Source organism: Gobio gobio (genome assembly GCF_949357685.1).
Source record: "Gobio gobio genome assembly, chromosome: 3".
Taxonomy (NCBI): Eukaryota; Metazoa; Chordata; class Actinopteri; order Cypriniformes; family Gobionidae; genus Gobio; species Gobio gobio.
This window is the reverse complement of record NC_137099.1, coordinates 32462017-32481605: the sequence shown is the minus strand read 5'-3', so window position 1 is coordinate 32481605 and position 19589 is coordinate 32462017. Positions and strand designations below refer to the sequence as shown.

The 19589-nt window shown below is 38.7% G+C and overlaps 1 protein-coding gene across 3 annotated transcripts in view; it reads left to right on the top strand.

Moving 5' to 3' along the window:
- The first annotated feature begins 4003 nt into the window (after positions 1-4003).
- Positions 4004-19589, top strand: part of LOC307123320 (hemopexin-like) — a 28280-nt gene continuing 12694 nt past the window's right edge. For 2 of the 3 annotated variants that reach the window (XR_013816154.1, XR_013816155.1), the window contains exons 1-7: positions 4004-4124; positions 4993-5112; positions 5261-5418; positions 9439-9638; positions 9769-9861; positions 9964-10097; positions 10253-10400. Coding sequence is in view for 1 of the 3 variants with exons in the window: in XM_079811836.1 (XP_079667962.1) it covers positions 9473-9638; positions 9769-9861; positions 9964-10097; positions 10253-10400 (541 nt within the window). In the remaining 2 variants the exon portion in view is untranslated. Of the gene's footprint in view, positions 4125-4992; positions 5113-5260; positions 5419-7287; positions 9639-9768; positions 9862-9963; positions 10098-10252; positions 10401-19589 lie in introns of those variants that run through there. The other variant, XM_079811836.1, reaches the window with a different exon arrangement.

Below are 19589 nucleotides of genomic sequence, written 5' to 3'. Positions count from 1 at the left end.
TAGTAATTTCAGTTACTCTCCAAATTAATGTATAAACAATTTAAAGACAGCATATTTTAAATATGTGTTGTATTGTCATCTTTTTATGAATGAAGGCCAGTATCACTGATACTAAAGTCTCTATGAAACATTAATGACGTTACATTACAGTATAACTGAAAGCTCCCAATTTCAACATTTGTTAGGCTTTAAAAAACAACTTTTAATTTAAGTGAACTTAAAACAATCTTTACATAAACCCAAAATAATAAATGTTATATTTACCCATGGCCTTCCCTGTTATATATATACAGAAATGTAATAGTTATCAAACCTTCCTTAACTGCATAAATAATAAATGAAATATAGATGAATCATCATTAAAGCTACAATTTTCTCTGTTCCCGTTGTTCTTTGATGAACATTAATGACATCATCATCTGTGCTCCTGTCACTTTAAGAACGGCCACGCATCTCACGCGCTGTCCCGCGCATCTCATTTCCTCACAACTCTTTAAGTTCGTTTAAGACGTTATTTAACTAATTTAAGACTCCTAATATGAGAATACTCAAATCCTCTGTGTTATTGTTTGTTCAAGAGCAAAAGAGAACTCGATGTGAGCAGGAAACTGACGCGAGTCTATCTATGCGTCGAGTGTGTGTGTGTGTGTGTGTGTGTGTGTGTGTGTGTGTGTCAGTGTCCCTTGATTAGCTGACATGAGACGCATCCACACACACACACACACACACACAGAGAGAGAGAGAGAGAGAGAGAGAGAGAGAGAGAGAGAGAGAGAGAGAGAGAGAGAGAGAGAGAGAGAGAGAGAGAGAGAGAGAGAGAGAGAGAGAGAGAGAGAGAGAGAGAGAGAGAGAGAGAGAGAGAGAGAGAGAGAGAGAGAGACACAGACTGGCATACAGCGCTCTCTTGTGTCTTGTCGCGCTTGGAAGCATTTACATGAATAGGAGTGTGGTGATCATGTATCGCTAAGCAAAAATGGATATAAAAACGGACGCTGCGTTATTTGCGTTAAATATTTTTAATGCGTTAAGCTGAAAAAATTAATTGCCAGCGTTAACGCGTTAATTTGCCCAGCCCTAATATATATATATATATATAACTCCGATTCTGTTTGACTGAAAGGAGATATAAACCTAGGATGGCTTGAGGGTGAGTAAATCATAGGATAATTTTTTGGGTGAACTATCCCTTTAATACCTTTTGAAGGGCTAAGTAGTATTAAGAATGTTAAATCATGTCTAGAAAATCACTCATTCAGAGATGTCAAGATATATATTAAAATAATTAATTTGATCTTGTATAGATCTGATTTAAGGATATTTGATCATTTAAAATATTTTAATCCAATTTGTTTTAAACGACAATGTAATTGTTGTTTTATCTCTATAATCTCTGTTATTGTTATGTTTTCATTTTGGTTTGAAAAAGGTATGGGTTTCTAGATTTAGATCTATTTGTTTGATTTTTAAATTTAGTAAAAACATTTTTCTAACAAAGGTACGTTTGACTATTTTAAAGCTGCTGTCCATAACTTTTTTTGTGTTCAAGATTTACAAAAATTATATAATGAGAATGTACATCATGAATCCTTTTTCCAAACCGTGTTTTTGTCTTACCCTGAATCATTATGGTGCACTTATAATAAGTGTTTATATTGGGACTATTTCAGACCGGTCTGGTAGGAACCGCTGCGGAGGAGCTTAGTCCCTGTGTGACTCGCCATAGACATAAACAGAGAGAAATAGCTCCGGCTGCAATGTTCTTACGCATGCAGTTCTATTTATTAACCGCTAGAGCGCAAAAAGCTACGGACTGCAGCTTTAAAGATATAATGAGACATTAAAAGTAAAATAACTGAATGTGCAATCTCTATTATCATGGGATTATTAGGGGTTTAAGAATAATCACAAGTGATTATTCAGAATATTGTACAAGAGCTTCTATATATATCTATATTTAGTCACAAATGTTTAAAGGTAGGGTAGGTAAGAATGATCTAAATCACTTTTGTCCAAATGTGTTTAAACTTTCTTTATATGTCAATGCATAATTAAAATGTAAGTACTCTGAAAAAGAGAGTATAAAAATCGAGTGACTCTAGACTTTTTAATCTGCAATAAACACCGCTCATTATTTTCGTCCGGGACGAAACAAGTGATTGGCTTGGGCGACTGTCACTCTCTCTCGCTACAATGTCTACCACCGCTTTTGCTACAGGATCTGCCCACATGTGCGCACCCCAGTGTTGCCAAGTCGGGCTACTTCAACACTGTTGCCGCGGGCTGTTTTTCATGTCCGCGGGTTGAAGCGACCCCAATTATGTGATATTTCGCACCAGGATTTGCGAATTTTAGCAGGCAGCCCTACCAAAAAGACACATATTTTACCCCCGAAATGCGATTTTTACCGGAGAAACACGATTGGGCTTATTTTGGGCTAGTTTTGAGTAGCAATTGGGCGGGTTTTGTTGTGAAAACCTGGCAACCCTGGCTGCATTTCTGCTGGACAGGTAATCTTTCATTTTGATTATACATTTTTTTGGTTTATGTTTTCATGAAGCATGTATCACTAGCACACGTAGCTGCCTAATATAGCTAACATAACATTACTTAGCATAAAGTTACAATGTTATACACTTATCGAGCCATTAGTAGAGATGATAAATACTCAATATGCTTAGCTCAAGTTGATTGCTGCCGTGTTGAATTTCGCAAAATGTAACTTTAGATAACAAAATGCGTAAAAGCTAGTACACCGCTTCCAGGAACTTTTTTTAGAACTAAGTTAGCTTTAGCTACTACCCTCTGTCTAAACTCTTTTACCATGTTCACCGGGAACTTTATCTGCACGTTTATTTCGGCCCTTGGTTTGTTTTTATATTCTCTACCTATGTTTACTGATGTTTTTATCTTGTATCTGTGTGTGTCGTAGACACTGTGTTGTGTGTGTATTTTAAACTTTACCAGTATCGTTATTCTTGCTTGATAGTGTGTACTAAAATACATCTTATTTGTTTATATTCATAATGATAAAGTTAGATTTTTTATTACATGTGATTCTGACATGATGTCACTACATGCACTTCTTCTCCACTCGTCTCAGGTAAATAATGCTTCTTTCAGCTGAGCAGTCGGCATAGCGCGTTCATGTATTTTGGGGGCGTGGCTTTGGAAAGAGCCCAGAAGGGAGAAGGTTGAGTGAATGGAAATAATGAGCTGTGATAATGAGTCGTGAGAGGTCTACAGACACTCAATTTGTATACTTTCTTTTTCAGAGTACTTACATTTTAATTATGTATTGATATATAAAGAAAGTTTAAACAAATTTGGAAAAAAAAGTTTTTTAACCAAGTCTTACCTACCCTACCTTTAAGTTTTAATTTCTTGTATTTTTCTTGATTTGCCTGTGCTTAGTGCATTTATCTTTTATGTTTAAATAAACTAGACACAAAATTCAAAACTATTGTTTTTAATCTTCAATTGGTATTATAATTCTTTATATTATGTAAGACACTGAGTCAGTCCTCATGCTGACTTCAGTTTTACACAGTGTTCTGAACAACATATTAGTGTTTCAAAATCCTTATCTAGTGTGTGTATTTGTTATGTATTTGTTTTTGTTTTTTTTATCCAAAATGTTTATATGGGACAGAGGTTTCCAAAGGACTATCTGTTGTCAGATAAGGGTCAAGTTTCTAATTCAAAAGCTTTATTTTCAGATTATACAGGATAATAATTTGGGCTGCTAGTCCAAAGACTGCACTTAAGCTACTTGGTCTTGGGGGACACATGCCATGTTTGTATTTATTTTTTTACTAAATAGGGTTAATGATTGATTATCTAAAATGGGGGTTTTGCAATAATGGAATCTTCTCCCCTGTTCTGGCCAGCTCTGTCTGTAAATTTGGTCATGTTTACCAATGGATTACAGCTCACACTCCAAAATTCATTGCATCCACCCACTGAGAGCAGCACTATAAAAGCCCGGTGCAGTCCCTGCTTCAGTGCCTTTGACTTCAGTACCTTTTCAACTAACCTGGATCAAGTGAACAGCTCATTATGACAGTGGGGTTTCTTTCCTTGGTGTATGCTTGGCTCTAGCTCTGAGCAATGCGGCTCCAGCGTGAGTATCACATTCTATCAAGAAAAGACTGCAAATAGATCCAAAACAGCTTTTAGTTTTCTAAAAATCCTCAAATGCATTGGAACAAATAAGTATTAGTTTAGTCACAGCACTCTTGTACTGTAGCCTTAGGGTTTTATATCTTTTGCAAAACTTTTATATGCATGATTAAAATCCTTTGGAAAACATTTTATCCATGCTCGTACATACAGTAAACACTTCCATATACTTAGCTTTATGCGGAATAAATGTGATTATGAAAAACAATTTTAGTTCATATTTGACCAGCATATTTCCATTTGCTTGTAAGTTTAAATTTAGGTTATCATTGTTTGTGTTGTTGCAGAACACTACAAAGAACAATCAATAACACAGATACTGACTGATTAAAGTCCACATCAGCTTTTTTTTTATGTTGCTGCCTTCCACAGCCCAGTGTAAAAATAACTTGATATTTGATTCACATGCAGCAATTTGCTAAAAGCATGTAATATTGTCCTTGCTTATTTAATTTAACTTCAGTTTGTTTTATGGGTAATATGGTATATAACCTATAGTTTTTCGCTTATAAGCTTAAAGCATTGAAATAGTTTTCTTTATTTCAGCCACCATGATAAAAGGTAAGCATGAAAATCTATCACTACAGTTTTTCACATTTTCTGACATAGGTGATGTTTTGTAAAATTTCTAAATTCTTTGCACTACACTGGAGGCATTTACTATCAACATATTATTATGCTGATGCTATGTTAAGGGTTAAATGTGTTATGTTTGACAATAAACTGGATGCATAGTGGCAGTATACTTTCTCTTTATCTACTGTATGCTCTAGATGTCATGAATGATAAATTCATGTAATCATATAATCATAGATGCCCCTGAGAGACATCCTAAAGGGGAGGACCACCATGATGCCAAACCTGACCGGTGTACAGGCATTGAGTTTGATGCCCTCACTCCTGATGAAAAAGGAAACACTTTTTTTTTCAAAGGTCTACTTTGATAATTCATCTTTTATTATTCCCCACCATATTTTAGAAATGTCCTTACTTGGCCATGTTCGGTCAAGTTAAAGTTAATATGTTTTTTTTTTTTTTTTGGGGCATTCTTGATTCTGATTTTTTATATATATATATATAGGTGACCATTTGTGGAAAGGTTTCTCTGGATCAGCTATGCTCTCAAACAGCATATTCAAAGAACTGGATGACTATCATTATCTGGGTCATGTGGATGCAGCCCTCCGCATGCACCATCAAGAAGATGCCAGTGTTCATGACCACATCTACTTTTTTCTGGTGCTTTTTATGAGTTACATCTAGTAGTTTGAAATCAACTTAAAATGTTCTTTGCACAAATAAGAACACTGTGTTCACACTGTGAAAACCCAAGCCTACAGTCTTTAATATAACAACCATATACATGCAGTTCAATGCTGATGAGTAATTTCGATTTTCTATTAATTCAAGATTCAAGATTCAAGAGTTTTATTTGTCACATACACAGTTATATACACAATATACAACTGGCAGTGAAATGTAAACAGGTCCGCTCCATGGACAGTGCAAATAACAGTTACAAGAAATTAAAATAGAAATAGAATAAAATTAGAATAAAAGTATTAACATAAGTAGAATTATAAATAAATCAAGTAAAAGATAAAAATAGGAAATAGATAAAAATAAAAATATAAAAATTAAATATAAAAATATATTAAAAAAAAAAAAAAAAAAAAAAAAAAGAAAATAAGTGGATATGATAAGTGAGATAAACTGTAGACTTAGAAATAAGTGGTTAACATAAATATATATATATGTATATATAAAGAAGTATAATGTGCAAGGTTTATTACAGGTTGTTACGCAGTAACAATAGGAAAGTAAAGTGCAGTGCAATGGCAGTATGTGGATGTTAATGTTTAAACTGTATGTTTATGCGTGTGCGGGGTGAAGTGAAGTCACGTGACTGAGTTCAGGAGTCTGATGGCCTGGGGGAAGAAACTCCTCCTGAGTCTTTCAGTCTTTGCCATCAGGCTACGGAAGCGCTTACCAGATGGCAGCAGGGTGAAGTGAGAGTTTGCAGGGTGATTAATGTCTCTGATGATTTTAGTAGCTCTACCTCTGCAGCGTTTGGTGTAGATGTCCTGCAGAGACGGGAGAGCTGAGCCTGAGATGCGCTCGGATAAGCGCACCACTCTTTGCAGGGCTTTGGAATCGTGACTGGTGCTGTTCCCGTACCACGCTGTGATGCACTGAGTCAGGACACTTTCTATCGTCCCTCGATAGAAAGTTTTCAGGATGGCTGGTGAAACCCTGAATTTCCTCAGCTGGCGCAGGTGGTACAGTCTTTGCCTGGCTTTTTTCACCTGTGTCTGGATGTGTGTAGTCCAGGTCAGATCCTCGGAGATGTTCACACCCAGGTATTTGAAGCTGCTCACTCTCTCTACCGGTGTCCCGCTGATCATGAGAGGGGAGTATGACCGATGCTGTCTCTTCCTGAAGTCCACAATCAGTTCTTTGGTCTTGTTAACATTCAGAGAGAGACAGTTGTCCTGGCACCATGATGTCAGTTGCTCCACTTCGTCCAAGTATGCCGTCTCATTGTTGTTGGAGATGAGACCCAGGACAACAGTATCATCAGCAAACTTGATGATAGAGGTGGAGCTGTGTGTGGACAAACAGTCATGGGTGTAGAGAGAGTAGAGCAGGGGACTCAGCACACAGCCCTGTGGAGCTCCAACACTCAGGGTGATGGAGGTGGAGGTGAACTGGCCTACTCTCACCGCCTGGGGTCTGCCAGTGAGGAAATCTTCAATCCAGAGGCAGAGAGAAGAATTCAGGCCTAGATCCAGGAGTTTGTGTGTTAGCTTAATGGGAACTATGGTGTTAAAGGCTGAGCTATAGTCAATAAATAGCAGCCTGACATAGTTCCCACTTTTGCTGTCGATGTGAGTGAGGCAGGAGTGAAGGACGTGAGAGATGGCATCTTCAGTCGATCTATTGGGACGATAGGCAAACTGAAGAGGGTCCAAAGTGTCAGGAATGGAGGAGCAAATGTTGTTTTTAATGAGTCTCTCAAAGACCTTCATGACTAAAGATGTGAGAGCCACTGGACGATAGTCATTTAGGCAAGAGGGTTTACTGATCTTAGGTACAGGGGTGATGGAGGATCGTTTGAAGGAGGTGGGGACAACAGATGTAGCAAGGGACTCGTTAAATATGGATGTAAAGAGCCCTGCGAGCTGATCAGCACAGGAGCGCAGAACACGACCTGAAATACCATCCGGCACAGCAGCTTTCCTGACATCCACACGTTTGAGTGCCCTCCGAACCTCGTCCTCCGAGACAGAGATCACGTGACCGTTGCTGCTCTGAGGGACTCTCTCTGACGCGTCACTCGCCGGAGTCGCGCTGCCGCGATTACCATCAAAGCGAGCGTAGAAAGAGTTTAACTCGTTCACCAGCAACGGATCAGCTCTCACCTCTGCAGAGGATTTAGTTCCAAAAGCACAGATGGTCCTCAGTCCCTGCCACATCCGCCGGGAGTCGTTGAGTTGGAAATGAGATTCCACTCGGTCTTTATAGCGGAGTTTTGCGGCTTTAACGGCGCGCCGGAGGGCGTAACATGAAGCTTTGTACTCCCTCATATCCCCCGTTTGGAGACCGGCATTGTACGCGATAGTGCGCGTGTTAACTGCAGTGCGGATTGAACTGTCCACCCACGGTTTCTGATTAGGGAAGGACGTTATAGTTATTGTTTGTGTGGCTTGCTCTGTCAGTGTGTTGATAAAGCAGAGCGCCACTTCTGTGAACTCGCTGACGTCTTCAGAACTCGCGCGGAACATGTCCCAGTCGACGTCATCAAGAGCTGCCTGTAGCGTGATCTCTGAATGGGATGACCAGCGTTTGACTTCCCTCCTCACCGGGGGCTCTTGAACGAGCCTTTGTTTATATTCCGGTGTGAGGAAAATGGCGGCATGGTCCGATTTGCCAAAAGCTGGCTGTGAACGAGCTTTGTAGGCGTTCTTAAACGGAGAGTAGCAATGATCCAGTGTGTTTGCTCCTCGTGTGGGACAGGAGACATGCTGGTGAAAGTTTGGCAATACTTTCTTTAGGTTAGCTTTGTTAAAATCACCCGCGACGATGAAAGCAGCGTCGGGGTGTTTGTTTATGAAGCCGCTGGTCACATCATGGAGGGCAGATAAAGCCAGCCCCGTGTCTGCCTGTGGTGGAATATAAACGGCAGTGGCGATGACCGAGGAAAACTCCCTCGGTAGGTAGAAAGGCCGGCACATGAGAGTTAAATGTTCCAAGTGAGGCGAGCAGGATCGCGAAAGAATGGAGATGTTCCTAGGATCGCACCATTTCTTGTTTATCATGAAACACACTCCACCGCCTTTAGATTTCCCGGCCTCGGCTGTTCTGTCCATCCGAAAAACAGAGAAGTTCTCGGACGGCGTCACGGCTGTATCCGTGACCGCTGGCGTGAGCCATGTTTCGGACAGACAATAGATGTTGCAGTCTCTCATGTCCCGTTGAAAACTTATCCTGGCTCTAAGATCGTCCATCTTATTCTCCAAGGATTGGACATTTGCGAGCAAAATGCTCGGGAGAGGAGGACTGAATGCTCTTTTTCTCAGTCTGTTGCGGATCCCAGCGCGTTTCCCGCGGTGTTTTTTGAATCTTCGCCGTCGACTCGAGTGGCCATTGTTCAACTCGGCGTCCCGGCGAATCTCAGATGGAAGATTGGAGAAAGTGTCCTGAAACAGGTCAGTGTAGCGGTAACCAATTTCCAGAAGTGTTTTGCTGTCGTAACAGATCAAAGCAGATGATCCGTTGGAAAAAATAGAGAGTAAAAGAGAGTAGAATAATAAATAAAAGCAAAGTCTTAGCGGAGCGACCTGAACGGCGACCGAGCACGGCGGCGCCATCTTAGCACATTAAGGATGTTGTTAAGCTTTAACAACTACACCATTCCGAATGGCTACCCTGTGGAGATACAGCAGGAGTTTCCTGGTATCCCCAGCCACTTAGATGCTGCTGTTGAGTGTCCCAAAGGAGAGTGCATCACTGATTCAGTGCTGTTCTTCAAAGGTTATTAATTCATATATGCTCTATACGTTCACATCAATAATGACAATTTTATTTAGTTATTTAAAGATTGAGTGACTTTATAAATCTATTATATACTTAGTATACACCTATTATGGGTATACCATAGCATTGTGTGCTCAGAATTTGTTACTTTGCTTATATATATATAGTGTGATTTGCACATTAATATACACAATAAACATATTCAGGAAACAAAACTTTCAGCTTTGACATCAAGACAAAGACGATTAAAAAGAAGATGTGGACACACTTGCCAAACTGCACATCTGCCTTTCGCTGGCTAGAGCACTATTACTGTTTCCATGATTACAACTTCACCAGATTCCATCCTGTTTCTGGGGAGGTGAATGGAACATATCCTAAGGATGTTCGAAACTATTTCATGAGGTGCGGTGAAGGATTTGGTGAGTCACTTCATGTCCATTCTGAGCTTTCCCATTACTCATGAAGTATATCTCTATTATATGTTCTGCTTTAAAAAATAAAATTGATCTTGAATTTTTGACTCAATGTCTAGTTGAAAATGCTTCTTAGGTCATGGAGGTGGTGCAAGAAGACTACGCTGCAGTGAGGTCAAGCTGAATGCCGTCACTACAGATGATAAAGGGAGATCATATGCTTTCCATGGTAATTCGGCTTTTATTAAATACAGCTTCATTGCAATATATGTTTTATCTTATTAATATACAAAACTTACACTTTACAACTTCAACTACACTATACTTACAGATGCAATGTACTTGCGTTTGGACACACACCGAGATGGCAGTCACCATTTCCCTATTTCAAGGTTATGGAAGGAAATATCTGGTGGAGTGGATGCTGTTTTTTCTTATAGTGATAATATGTACATCATCATCAAGGTAAAATCAATACGTAAAAGAATCTAAGGATTAAATAGATTTCCATTGCTATTATTTTAGCCTTACATTTCAGTCTTTTCTCTCATTTTTACAATTTCAAAGAGGCAGTGTTCAGCATGGTGACACATTTTTTAGTTTTTATTTTGCACAAATAGGGTGGTCAAGTCTATATCTACAAGTCAGCAGCCCATTATACTCTCATAGAGGGCTACCCTAAACCTCTGAAGGAAGAACTAGGCATCGACGGTCCTGTGGATGCAGCATTTTTGTGTCCAAAACAGCACACTGAACACTTTATACAAGGTAGGAATGTTATGTGATTTTCATCAGATCATTCATCAGCATTTATATATACAGTACATACAGTAGATGTCATGAAGACAAGATGAGCGAAGGATGTAATACTAATAAGCATTTAAATTTAACGTCCTTCCTAGAGTGATTCCTAACTAGATCTTTACTGTGTATATTAATCAAATAATAAAACTAAAGTAATCAGGATACAAAGAAACCATGAAAACTGAGTACCTCTAAACAATAATGAAATGGACAAGACCAGACAATGAACATAGGAAACACAATGGCTTATAGAGGGTATGCATTGACGTCACTTTCCCGCCGGAACACGCCCCTTTAGCTGGACTGAGTGGCAGAAGAGCTGTTGCATGACTGGAGTAAAACTAATGATTATCAGTTTAAACTAAAGGTAGGACTCGATATAGTGTTCCTTACAATTTACCAAAGATCCTGTGATCCATGGATATTGACATACAGCCAGGAATAGTGTTTCCTAACATTTATATATGACTGATTTCATAAAATACATAAAGCAATACATAAAGCAAATTTGCCTGCATGCTTTATATAAATACAATATAGGTTGGTCTAAATCCGGGTGATCACTTATATCAATGTTATGTATATCATATCGTCCAGCCCTAGAACTTGTATAGTTTTTTGTCGAGTGTTTATTTAAAAACATCCAATTATGTATATAACAATACAATATACTGTAGGGAATGATTTTACCCCAAAATTCAGCATATTGACAAAATGATAATCCACGTTTAATCCACGTAAAATGCAAATCCATATTTTGCTGCCTGGAGTCCAGTTGTTTCTGTGAATTGTAGCAATCCATTTGCTTCTCTTTTCTGTAGCTTTCGGCAGTCTGTAAAAATAAATCTCAGATTTTTTATCAAATATATTTATACAGTCAATCTCAAAGCTCTTTCCCGTTTAGATGTGTTTCATGGCATTCACGCTGAAAACTAATGCTGCCGCTCAGTGCCGATGTGACGTCATCGGAATAGCCCTAACCTCTATATACACAAAGGGTAATAGTCTAACAAGACACACCTGGAAACAATCAACAAGGTGTAACAAGGACTAACAAGGTACAGGAAACAAACGAAAAGTCTTAAAACGACAGCAAAGACAGGCAAAACATGACGTGGAGGTGGCAAAGTAGGGGACCACTGAGGCACAGGGAATCATCGGGGTGCAGTCAAAACAGGGGAACATGTGGATTCTGGCTAACTGGATTGGGAAAGGTCCACAAGCCGGGACTCGAACTCGGGTCACCTGAAACACAACCACAAAACATATCGAAGTGGCTCTGACAGGCCATGCTTTAGTCATTACAGGGATCTTGGGAAAGTCAGAGATGTTGGGAAAGTCAGAGATGGCACACCTAGCCATGACAATATAGAATTTGACGCAGAGAATTTGAAGGTCTTTGTGGTCGTGACAGAACAGGATGGCCTATATGGACTTTTAGTTTGTTTCTAGTTCCTGTTCATGCTTCCTCTTGTCATCTCCTAATGAACCCTTTTCATATTTTTTGGGGTTCTCAGAAGCAGAAGTTGTCATAGTTGGGCAAACTTTTATAGTGGCAATGGGAGACAACAGCAAATATAAATTTTGTATTAATTTGGTCCTATATAAATAAAAAAAAGAAATTAACTTTTTAAAAGAGGGAAACATTTAGACAGATTGATTACAGCAGTCAGAAGAGCAGGGACGTGCAGAGAGTTCTTCAGGGGCAGGGGCTCAAATGTAAAAATTTATTTATAAAAAAGGGCAATATGCAATTTATATATATATATATATGATTTCTGAAGGATCTTGTGACATTGAAGACTGGAGTAATGATGATAAATTCAGCTTTGATCACATTAATAAATAATATTTTAAAGTATATTAAAATAGAAAACCATTATTTTAATAAAATTTCACAATATTGCTGTTTTTGGTCAAATAAATGCAGGCTTGATGAGCATAAGAGACTTCTTTCATAATGCTACGTAATTATCAAAAATGTCCTTTCATGTCACCATTTCGCCAGCCTACACTTCACGTAATAGGCCTGTAGGTGCCGGTGGCACTTGGCCTTCATTAACTTTGATAGTTTCATCAAATAGTAAACGGTGTATCATAAGTGAATTTAACACTACTTACCATTAATGTGACTTTTGGTGCTGCATAGTTTAATGCAGTGCTTTGTTTGTTGTCAGTTAACATCCATTTTGTCAGCGATGCAATTTGATTTATAAAATGAGACAAACCGCAGGAAATCATTCCACAAACGTTAGTTTGTCTGTCTGTCTGTTTGTCTGTCCATGCAATTTTCAACCGATTTATGAATTTGAAGTTAGAACAGAAAATTACCGCTCCACTTCACATTGCCCAATGGAATTTGAACTTGTTTTGCCAGATCACGATTGGTTGGTGTATTATACATGACAAACGGGCATTGATGAATTATTAAGTATTTTAAAATATATAATATATAGTTTTTTTATTAAATCGACACATTAGCTTTGATTATTGATAGAAAAAAAAATGTTTGGTTTATTTTTTCCCCCGTAAAGCCACAGACAGAAGCTCTCTGAAAGAAACATATATGGCTCGAGAGCCGTTTCTAAACAGACTGTGGAATTTCAGCCAGTCAATCAAAACGCACGCAACCCATTATGGCAACGCCTCAGACCGACTAATATGTAATAATAACAGAAATTTTCCGACTTTTGAGCCGTTTGTTACTATTGTACACATTTTCATGTTATTATAAATCAAATGTATTTTGTTTTATTGACCACAATATTATCATTGATATTTGTCTGACAGGGGCACTTTTGATTAATTTTTAAAAAGGGCAGGGGCTCGAGCACCCAAAATGATTGCGAGTCGATCTGGCTGAGGAAAGGGAGACAGGTCTTTCCCTTTCTCTCATTCTCTCTGCAGATCACGTCATCCTCTCGTCCACTGCTAAAGACAGCTTCTTCAGAGCGGGCTTAGGACGTGGGTTCTCCTCTCAATAAAGAATCTAGTGGCCCGGATCTCATGTCTGCCGAAACAATGCACAGATTATGCTATATATTTATACAATGCGAGGGAACTGAGCAGACAGGAGATTCCCTTTTCTCTCTTGTTCCTATGATCACGTGCAAACGATTGTGTGTGTTTGCAAGCAATGATTTTATGATTCTTTGTTGAAACTGCTCTAATATGAAAATAACTAATATTCAGCCTTTCATCCAGACTGTTTTTACTTGTCTGGTTGATATTTGGCTGCATTCAATTCTAAGAAATTATTTATTACTCATCTGATTTTAAAGTTAGATGCTTATATTTATATTGTGTCTGGCTGTTCTTGACTACATTCTGAGGAATTAAATGGCAAAATAGCCATCAGAGTACTCCTCCCGTGATGATAAAGCACATCAGGAGTTACTCGAGATGGTCACTGGCTACTACTGGCACATGCAGTAGCCAGATTACAGCTAGACTGGCCACAGGAGAAAGAGCAAGCGCTCAAAGTTAGAGCAGATTTCTGTCCGTGGCCAGGGGAGGGGCCTCAGCTACTGTCTTTCCCCTTCTTCACGTGTCTTTGTGCCCTCAACGTCGACCTATTCAACTATTGTGGGTGAAAGGGCACATGGTTATACGATGATGCCCCAGTTGGAAGAGATGCTTTCTCTCCGGGGAGCTCATCGTCACTTAAAAAGTCTGCACTCCCCACCAAGCAGTGCAGAGCTGCACTAAGCAGTGGTAGGGAAGCCGTTTCAGTCATCGGTTCATGCTGGTGCTGCCCTGCACACTATAGCAGGCGCACCAAGCTGACCTGCTCAAAAAAAAGCCCCGGGGCTGCATCCGGTGTTTCGGGGGGCAGCGATTTCCAGAGAAATGTTAAATATTCGTTTGCTCCCTGATGTGTCTCAGGACATGGGATATTTAACATTCCCCCATTAAGACGTTGCTTTCAATTAAAGGAACTGTATGTAAGAAATGTTTTTCAATTAATCATAAAATGGCCCTGATATGTCACTAGACATTAAGAAATCATGTTAATTTCAAATACTTATATCACTGACAACGGTTGTCCGGCCAAGATATTGTCATTTTAAAAGTGAAGTTGCAGCCCTCAACTGATGTTGATGTTGACATGTTGTGTTTTGGCCTGAAGCCCCACCCTCCACCTGTCTACCAATCACGAAGTCAGTAGTGTTTCTGCATTCGGGTTGCCAGCTCTGCTCTAGTTACCACAGCTGCAGCTACAAACTTTTTGGATAAACAATGTCTAACTTTACGAAACCTAAACAACCTCGTTATGAATCAGAAAAACGTTGTGACAGTGTCCGAAATAAAACAAGGATTGGTATAAGAGATGCCTTTGAAAGATGGAGACGGCTGAAAACGGAGAATAATTTGAAGACTGATGCCAACGTTGCTAATTTTCTCCTGGACAGGTAAGGTTCATCTATGTTTGGCTAATTTGTACTTAATGTAAATGGACATTTTCAAATATTCATGACAGTCGAACAAAGTTATGCATGTTCGTGCAAAGTAACGTTAGGTTAGCGCAGATGGAGGAGGTGGGTCATTGAATTGAAAAGGTATAAAGGAATTGTTTGGTAAATAAAAACGGCGAGTCGTCATTGCTAACATTAGTAATGCATTATCAGAGCCCGTTTCTCTGTCATTATGCTGGGACCCTGAGGAAAACAACATTAGCACGCTTATTATTGCAATGTGAAAACGTATTTGAGACAGTAGCCTAACGTTACCTCAGTAAAAATGATTCCTCATTCGTTCTTCGCATATATAGTGGACAAAACATGCTGCAAGTTGACCTGTATGACCATTGCTAATGTTATTTAGCTTTGCTGTAATTTTACTATAGTATTTTTTCATGTGGGAATGTACTGTCACATACGAGCGTTCATATTTACGATTAGTTTTGGCTAATCGCCATTAGTAAATTTTTGCGATTCATAATTACTTCACAAAACATCGCTCTTGAAGCATAAACATAATTAACAGAAAGAAAAAAAACCTTGTCACTTCCCATTGAAAGCTCCTAGCAGCCTACGTTCCTGCTGGATCCTGCAGCCTAGCTGGCAACCTCGAGTCAGGGGAGGGGGAGAGGGGAGACCGGCTCAACAGTAATTTGAAAGGGATTGCAGTACCAGTTTTGGCCACAGTCCTACATACAGCTCCTTTAAATTCAAATTCAATTCAAATTTATTTGTATAGCGCTTTTCACAATACACATTGTTTCAAAGCAGCTTTACAGAAAGTGCATTTCATAAATGTACATTGAAAAATGTTAGAAAGAGAATGTTAAAGCAAAATCTTAGAAAAAGTTAATCAATCATGTATTAATTAATTTAGGCCATAACAACCCTGGCGTTGAGTCGTCTCTTCACAGGCGTCGAGTCGTCTCATCACAGGTGTTTGGGCATCTGAAGTCTCCATGAGAGGCTGGATACAAACTGGAGCTGACGAACTATTTACCTCGGGACTAATGTCCCGATATAACAACAGAAAAGCAGATGGGAAATAATTAGCATAGCTGCTGTTCAGAATATTAATGCTTTTGATCCGATTTAACTGTAGTATAAAAGGTAATTATAATGTGAATGCTTGGCTAAAGAGATGCGTCTTTAATCTAGTTTTAAACTAGATTAAAGTTTAAAGTTTAAAGTTTACCTGATATTGTTCGAACCTCGAACCTCGAACAATATCAGGAGTTTATTCCAGAGTTTAGGAGCTAAATGTGAAAATGCCCTCCCTCCTTTAGTGGACTTAGATATCCTAGGAATGACCAGAAGCCTCGAGTTTAGTGATCTTAAAGAGCGCGATGGATTGTAGGGCGATAGAAGATCCATTAAATACACTGGAGCTAAACCATTTAGGGCTTTATAGGTCAGTAGCAATACTTTGTAATTGATACGGAACTTAATAGGTAACCAGTGTAGAGATTATAAAATTGTTATATGTGGTGTTATATGATCATATTTTCTTGACCTAGTAAGAACTATAGCAGCTGCGTTTTGGACTAACTGTAGCTTGTTTATTGATGATGCAGGACAACCAGCTAATAAAGCATTACAGTAATCTAGTCTCGAGGTAATGAATGCATGAACTAACTTTTCTGCATCAGAAATAGATAGCATGTTACGTTGCTTAGCAATGTTTCTAAGGTGGAAAAATGCCGTTCTTGTAACATATGAAATATGATTTTCGAAAGACAAGTTGCGGTCTAATATAACACCCAGGTCTTTTACTGTAGTGGATAAAGTGACAGGACATCCTTCCAAGTTAAAGTTGTATTGTGAGAGGTTTTGTAGGCAGATTTTTGGACCAATAAGTAATACCTCCGTTTTATCTGAATTTAATAGCAGAAAATTACACGTCATCCAGTATTTAATATCTTCAACACACGCTGTCAGTTTAGATAATTTAGCGTTTTCATCTGGTCATGATGAAATATATAATTGAGTGTCATCAGCATAACAGTGGAAATTAATTCCATGTTTTCTTATAATATTACCAAGTGGCAGCATATATATTGAGAATAGCAGAGGGCCTAACACGGATCTTTGCGGCACCCCATAGTCTACTGACGTTATCTTTGATTTTTCCCCATTTAGACAGACAAAATGGTAGCGGTCTGATAAGTACGATCTAAACCAGTTTAATGCCTGTCCCTGAACACCAGTGTAATTTTGAAGTCGGTCTAATAGTATTTTATGATCTATAGTATCGAACGCAGCACTAAGATCGAGTAGCACTAGTATTGAGATATAGACTTGGTCAGAAACAAGAAGTAAATAATTTGTGATTTTAACGAGCGCGGTTTCTGTGCTATGATGCGGCCTGAATCCTGATCAAAATTTTTCATAGATATCATTTTCTTGTAAGAAAGAGCACAATTGGGCAGACACAACTTTTTCTAGTATTTTAGACATAAATGGAAGATTTGAAATGGGTCTGTAATTTGCTAGGTAATTATGATCTAATTGTGGCTTCTTAATGAGAGGTTTTATGACTGCCAACATGAATATTCTTGGAACATGACCTAAAGATAAAGACGAGTTAATAATATTGAGAAGAGGCTCTTCCACTACAGGTAACAACTCTTTCAGTAGTTTAGTGGGTATTGGATCTAATAAACATGTTGTTGTTTTAGATGCAATGATAAGTTTATTTAGCTCTTCCTGTCCTATAGTTGTAAATCAGTGTAGTAGTTTTTGAGGGGCGATAATTGAGGTTGAATCATAAGACATCATTAAAGATTGTACATTTACAATTTTGTTTCTGATGCTTTTTATTTTCTCAGTGAAGAAATTCATAAAATCATTACTACTAAACTGTAACGGAATATTTTGCTCAGGCGATGCTTGTTTATTTGTTAGTCTAGCCACGGTGTTAAATAAAAACCTTGGATTATTTTGGTTATTTTCTATTAGTTTGCGGAGATGCTCAGCCCTGGCTGCTTTTAGGGCCTTTTTATAACGTGACATACTTTCTTCCCACCCGATTCTAAAGACCTCTGAATTAGTTTGTTTCCATTTACGCTCTAAGTTACGAGTTTCTCTCTTGATAACATGTGTAGCACTGTTGTACCATGGTGCTTTAGTTTTCTCTCTAACCTTTTTTAATCTAATTGGTGCAACAATTTCTAATGTACTAGAGAAAATGGTGCTCATACTGCTAGTCATTTCCTCTAGTTCATCTGTTTGTTTGGGTTCACTGAGCAGCTGAGCCAGATCAGGTAAGCTATTTGAGAATCTATCTATAGTGGTTGGAAGGATTGTTCTGCCTGGTCGATAACGTGGCGCAACATGACAGATTTCAGCAGTACGCAGTATGCAAGTTACCATATACTGGTCAGTGACATCATCACTTTGAGGTATAATATCTATATCGGTTGGGTTGGTTCCATGTGATATAATTAAATCTAGTGTGTGATTAAGACGATGAGTGGGACCAGTGACGTTTTGCTTGACCCCAAAGGAGTTTAATATATCTGTAAACGCAGCCCCTAACGCATCATTTGTATTATCTACGTGTATGTTAAAATCTCCAACAATTAATGCTTTATCGACGTTGACCAATAGATCTGAGAGAAAGTCTGCAAACTCTTTTACATGCTACCACTGGGAGATATCATTAGGAAGCATGGCGTTAGTTTTCATTGTTATGCTGACGATACTCAGCTCTATATTTCTTCACGCCCTGAAGAAACTTACCAATTCACAAGATTAACGGAATGCATAGCTGATATAAAACATTGGATGACCGGTAATTTCCTGCAACTCAATTCAGAAAAAAATGAATTTTTAATTATTGGACAAAAAAGCTCCACAAGTAGTAACCTAGAATACTGTCTAACACTTGATGGCTGCTCTGTCAAGTCCTCGTCATCAGTGAGGAACCTGGGTGTGCTCTTTGATACCAATCTTTCGTTTGAAAGCCACGTTTCTAGCATCTGTAAAACTGCTTTCTACCATCTTAAAAATATATCTAAATTACGGCACATGCTCTCAATGCAAAATGCTGAACAGTTAGTTCATGCGTTCATGACCTCAAGGCTAGATTATTGTAATGCTCTACTGGGTGGTTGCCCTGCTCGCTTAATAAATAAACTCCAGCTGGTCCAAAACGCAGCAGCTCGAGTTCTTACTAGAACCAGGAAGTATGACCATATTAGCCCAGTTCTGTCAACACTGCACTGGCTGCCTATTAAACATTGCATACATTTTAAAATCTTGCTTATTACTTACAAAGCACTAAATGGTTTAGCTCCCCAATACTTGAGCGAGCTCTTAACATATTATACTCCATCACGTCTACTGCATCTACTCCATCACAAAATTCTGGCCAGTTGATAATACAGAGAATATCCAAATCAACTGCAGGCGGTCGATCCTTTTCCTATTTAGCTCCGAAACTCTGGAACAGTCTTCCTAACATTGTTCGGGAAGCAGACACACTCTGTCAGTTTAAATCTAGACTAAAAACACATCTCTTTACTGTGGCATACACATAAAACACTTTTTCAATTAAATGATTGTTAGGCTGCATTAACTAGGTCAGCCAGAACCGGGAACACTTCCCATAACACCTGATGTACTCGTGACATCATCAGAAGAATGGCATCTACGCTAATGATAGTCTCTCTGTTTTATCCTGAGGTTTACT